The sequence below is a fragment of the Phaeoacremonium minimum genome (assembly GCF_000392275.1).
Source record: "Phaeoacremonium minimum UCRPA7 unplaced genomic scaffold PA7_03_scaffold_146, whole genome shotgun sequence".
Classification (NCBI taxonomy): Eukaryota; Fungi; Ascomycota; class Sordariomycetes; order Togniniales; family Togniniaceae; genus Phaeoacremonium; species Phaeoacremonium minimum.
The window spans coordinates 219,528-225,261 of record NW_006921053.1 but is presented as its reverse complement, the minus strand read 5'-3'; the positions used below and the strand labels follow the sequence as shown (position 1 = coordinate 225,261).

The 5,734-nt window shown below is 49.2% G+C and overlaps 1 protein-coding gene across 1 annotated transcript; it reads left to right on the top strand.

The window, feature by feature from the left end:
- Positions 1–188: 188 nt before the first annotated feature.
- Positions 189–2,711, top strand: UCRPA7_2036 (putative p-type calcium atpase protein; the record flags this gene model as incomplete). The annotated part of the gene is made up of 1 exon (XM_007914612.1): positions 189–2,711. One exon carries the CDS (start codon positions 189–191, stop codon positions 2,709–2,711), a length of 2,523 nt encoding a protein of 840 aa, XP_007912803.1.
- Positions 2,712–5,734: the final 3,023 nt, after the last annotated feature.

Here is a 5,734-nt window from a genome sequence, read left to right as displayed (position 1 = left end):
GCTCATCACATCGTTCGTCGCACCCGAGTCGGCCGTCAACCGCCGCCGAGATTCTTCGCAATGGCCACCGAGATAGCGTATCGAGCAACCTGGCCGAAAGGCGACGAATATTTGGTGACAATCGTCTACCCAAACCCAAACGGACGTCAATATGGGGCCTGATGTGGGTTGCTTTGAACGATAAGCTCATGTTTCTATTGGCGGTTTCTGCAACAATATCGCTCGTGCTCGGCATTTCTCAAGAAGTCGTTCTGGGAAACAGCATGGGATCTAATACTGGCTGGGCTCAGAGTGCTGCCATCATCGGTGCCATTGTCATTACTGTCACAGCAACGGCAGCTAATGACTACCAAAAGAACTACAAATTTGAGAGGCTTCAGCAACGGACGGAGGAGAGATGGGTTACAGCTATCCGTTCCGGAAAGAGCTGCCATATATCGATTTACGACATTGTCGTTGGTGACGTTCTCCTCATTGATACCGGAGATATCTTACCTGCAGATGGCATCCTGGTGGAAGCATCGCAGATACTCTGCGACGAGTCGCATCTGTCTGGTGAATCGGAGCTTGTACGCAAAATTCCTGCTGACCAATATGGCGGCGACTCTACGGCAAGCCCTTTCGTTTTCAGTGGCGCTATCGTATCACAGGGCATTGGAACCTACGTTGTCACCGCTGTCGGCATGAACTTGACAAGCGGACGTATTGCGATGGCTCTTCACAATCGGACCCAGCAGACCCCGCTCCAGCAGAGGTTAGGCCGCCTTGCAAAGCGAATTATCATCGTCAGCTCTATCATTGGAGCTGTTTACTTCCTTATACTCTTTATTAGATGGTTGGTTCAGCTCAAAAGTCCCAACGGCCCAAAGACGGCGCGCGATAAGGGCGAGTCATTCCTCGACGTCTTTATGATCGCTGCGACAGTGATCGTCATTGGAGTTCCTGAGGGTCTGTCATTGGCTGTTTCCGTCGCTCTTGCCTTTGCAACAACGCGAATGCTTAGGGACAATAATCTTGTTCGGTTGTTACGCTCCTGCGAGGTCATGGGAAATGCGACTTGCATATGTACTGATAAGACAGGGACGTTAACGACTAACGATATGAACGTCATGTCTGGAGTGATCGGCTGCGATGAGAAATTTGGGCCTAATAGTCAGACGCCACCTGATGTCGCAAACCCTGCTAGAAGCAACCTGCTCTCTGCCAGTGAACTCGCTGCCCAGCTCGCTATAGATGTTAGGGGTATCTTGAAGTCAAGCATAGCGTTGAACTCGACTGCGTTTGAGCAAGGCGGCTCTGGGTCGGGGAATTTTGGCGGATCCAGTACCGAGATTGCGTTGCTGAGGTTCGCCCGGGACCATCTCGGCATGGCATCCCTCGCTCAACAGAGAGCCAACGCTGAGATTGTGGAACTATTTCCATTTGATACGGACCGCAAGTACATGGGTGTAGTCATTAGATGGGGTGATAAATTTCGCCTACTCGTGAAGGGCGCACCTGAAATTATCATCTCGAACTGCAGCACAACGCTGGAGAGCACGATGAGAAATTGGAATCCTAGGGAGGAGCTCATATCGACAGTTTTGAGGGAGGAGAAGAGGGCTGAGCTGGAAGATGCAGTGTATGACTATGCGTGCAAACGTTATCGTACCATCGCTATGGCCTACCGCGATTTGGAGTCTTGGCCTCCTGTTGAGTCGACAAATTCTGAGGGAGATCCTATCGATCTCCATGGATATTTCGACGAAGCATTCCGCGAGCAGATGACCTTTGTTGCTCTGTTTGCTTTGCGCGACCCATTACGACCTGAAGTCGTCGAGTCAATCCGCAAGTGTCAAGACGCGGGCGTATTTGTGCGGATGGTAACTGGTGACAACCTCGCTACAGCCGAAGCCATTGCGTTGGAATCAGGCATCTTTACTGCTGGTGGTATCGCTATGGATGGCCCCACCTTCAGACGTCTTACTCCGAAGCAGATGGATGCTGTCATTCCAAGGTTACAAGTTCTGGCAAGGTCAACTGCAGATGACAAGGCTCAACTCGTCATGGCTTTGAAGAGACTTGGAGAGACAGTCGCTGTAACAGGAGATGGTACCAATGACGCTTTTGCTCTGAAAGCTGCCGACGTTGGGTTTTCTATGGGCAAGTCTGGCACGCAGGTTGCGAAAGACGCGAGCTCCATTGTGTTACTTGATGACAATTTCGCATCGATTGTGAAGGCCGTTGCTTGGGGAAGAGGAATAAGTGATGCCACAAAGAAATATTGCCAGGTAATTGGTCCCATGAACCATGCAAGGAAAAAAACCAGGCTAATCCTCATCTCGTTTGAACAGTTTCAATTCACACTCAACATAACGGCCGTCATCATTACAGTCATCTCTACACTGGTTGGTGACGTGGACTCATCAGTGTTCAATGTTGTTCAGCTTCTATGGTTGAACCTTATTCTTGATATTCTTGCGGGCCTAGCGCTATCAACCGATTATCCACGTCCATATCTAATGCGAAGAAAGCCAGAACCACGAAGTGCGTCTCTGATCAGTCTTACGATGTGGAAGATGATTCTAGGACAATCTATTTATCAGCTTGCCGTAATTTTCACCATGCAGTATGCCGGGGGAAAACTCTGGAGCGAGGCATCGGACGACCAGGCACAAACCGTCGTTTTCAACACCTATATGTTCATACAACTTTTTAATCAGATCAAGTAAGTCCCTTCCGTCGGACCATTTTGCGTTGAACATTGTGCCCTAACGTCGATATCCAGTTGCCTTCGTGTAGATAATGGCCTTAACATCCTCGACGGAATTTTTGAGAATCCTTGGTTCCTTGGTATCCAGGCGCTCACTTTTCTGGGACAGATTTTGATAATATTCAAAGGAGATAATGTATTCGGGACTCAACCTCTTACCGGCGCACAATGGGGGTGGTCTGTTTTATTCGGTCTTCTAGTCATACCAGTTGGTGCTGCTATCCGTTGCATACCCGACCGCTGGATGATGATGGCCGTCCACAAAGTGGCACCATCCGTACACTACCTTACTCGCATTATACGGCGGGCTTTCCGGGGCAAGGGAGATCATGTCATGGAGCAGAGACGAAGTGCGGACGTTGAGGCCGCTACTGATGACGATGGCAGGCCATCTCAGGGGCCATGGCACAAACGGTGGTTCAGCCGAGCCGTTAAGAGGAGAAATGTTCCGGACTTGGAGCCTAGTACGGATATGATTCTCGAAACGATCGAGAGACGTCGCACATATACTCCGGAGAACCAAGAGCCATTCGATGTCTATTCCGCTGTCGAGGCTTCTAAAAACGGTTTCGCGGATGGATCTTTAGATGGATTGAATGTTCACCCAGGGACGGCCAGACATGATCCAGTCCTAATGCCCCGTGCGCAGCTCTTGAAGCCTGGACAGCACCCATTGCCACCAAGCCAGGACTGGGAAGTCATGCGTTTCATAGGCGTTTATAGGTAGAAGAGAATTGATACAAGACCCAATCGTAATGGTCAAACCACAGTCTACGGTGCTGCCAAATGACGGAGAGGGTGCGAATCGGGAATTATATTTCTATTCAATTTGACATGCCTCGCCAATGTTGGAACTAATATTCAGAACTGCCCTAACAACTTGCTGCAGGTCAAGTACAAGACGCCTAGCAAAAATATATTTCTGCATACCCGGAATTGCCCGTCGGCTTGGGCCTTGCTCAATATTATTAACATAAAGCTTCGATACAGCGAGGAAGAGTGCAGATGGTTCAGATTGGCATCTCAAAGTGATCTCACATGAACAGGCATTCCCTCCTTCGGTTTCAAAAGACCCCCTCCACGGTTGGTTGGATAGGCTCTCTGGCCGTCCACAGTCATCTTATCCTTTTCGGTGTATCCACTGCTACGATTAGTCTGATCCTTGAGTTCACATCACTGGTATAGGGACCCCTACCGTAGTTGATCCCACTTTTCCCAGGCCGGCAGTATCTCGACCTCGCGCACAAGGCTGACTAGCACTAACTTGAGTTCAATAAGTGCCAGCTCCTGTCCAATACAGTTCAAGGGCCCATGTTCAAACGGGCGCCACGCGTGAGGAGGCGGGTAGAGAGGATCACCCTTGGAGACAAGCCAACGTTCCGGAATAAAGTCTCTCGCTTTGTACCAGATGTGTGGATTCAGATGTAGCGCCGCGCCAGCAACAATGATCAGGAGACCCTCAGTGTTGAGACGACCTCGAGAAGCAACAAGCTCTATAGATGGATCGCCCTCGCGGAACGAGTGTACAATAGCATACGTTCTCAGCGTTTCTTTGATAACAGCCAATGTGTATGGTAAGTCGTTGATCTTTTGAGGCGACTCCAGGAGAATCTTGGACATTTGGCGTGGATCCGAACCAAAGACCTCTTCATGTTCGGCGCGAAGCTTAGCCATAGCTGATGGATATCTACTTAGATTATAGAAACACCAGCAAATAGTGGTAGCCGTGGTATCATGACCGGCGAATGCGAATGCTTTGATGTTCGAGATAAGCCCTTTCACAAGATCAGAGTTTCGTGCCGGCGGGTTAACCTTCCTGTCCCCTAAAGAATTGTCGAGCACCAGGTCTACCAAAGTCTTTCCACCGGTCCCCTTGGACGTCCGTGTCTCTATTTTGGGGAGAATGACACTGTCCATTGCTCTCTGGTTCTGCCACGTCTTGTATTGCCAGATTGGATTCAGATGTCGAGCGTATGCTCGTAAGGAAGGCGCACTCATCTCTTTGATTTGTTTCAGCATGGCATCCCTAAAAATGCTTCCTTCACGTAGTTGTTCACCAAGTCGGACGTCTCTTGAAATGCCTAAGTCAGAATGAACTACACAGAGTCATCACATGCGGCATGCCACTCACAAAGCAATTCTGCCAATGATATCAAGAGTGAGACTAGTTGAGGGCTCCTCCAGTTGAAAGACATCACCGAACGCACCATCAGCACCAGCTGAATGTTTGATCTTGCTAGAGAATATCTCAACCTCCTCAAGAATGGCAGGTATCTCGGCGACAAGTTTGCGTTGACTGAAGCCAGATGAGAATTTCGCACGCCACTCCCGGTGGGTTGGCACGTCCACAGATAGAAGATCGAATCCGCGTGTAACTGGTGACATGAAGTATTTAGAGCCTCGGGTCGCCTGTTTCTCCACGGTGAACTTGTGTATCTGCTCTGGGTCCCAAACGAAAACACAGGGGGGCGAGAGTGGCCAGGTATCCAGCACCATGAATGGCGGGCAAACAATTTCGTCCGGAAAGTATTTCTGCCAATTGTTGAAAATGCGCAAAGGCACCATTCGGAAACTGCTCGAATCTTTGGGGTTGCCCTCCCAAAGCTTTTTGAAAATCGAGAGATGACCATAGAGTAGCGAATGCTCCAAGATTGGCTGAAGTACGAAGTCAGTGAAGCCCATTTGGAGTTACAAGAGGCAAGAAAGCCATATTAGATGGGGTCTTGAGATCTCAGCGTGTTGGTTGCTGGGTACTGCAAACTCACCACGCCCTGAGCCTTCCATTGTCTAAACCTCCTTCTCCAGTAGAAACCTTCGTAAATGAAGTACAAAGTTCTCGCTCCCAACAAGATAAGAATCACTTTCAGAAGAATTGCTATCATGATTGTTGTCTTAAGTTGTTGAATAAGCTTAAAGTCTCATTGCCCTCACTCATCCATAAACAAACCGAACTTTTGTGCGGCTGGAGTATCATAAGTAGGT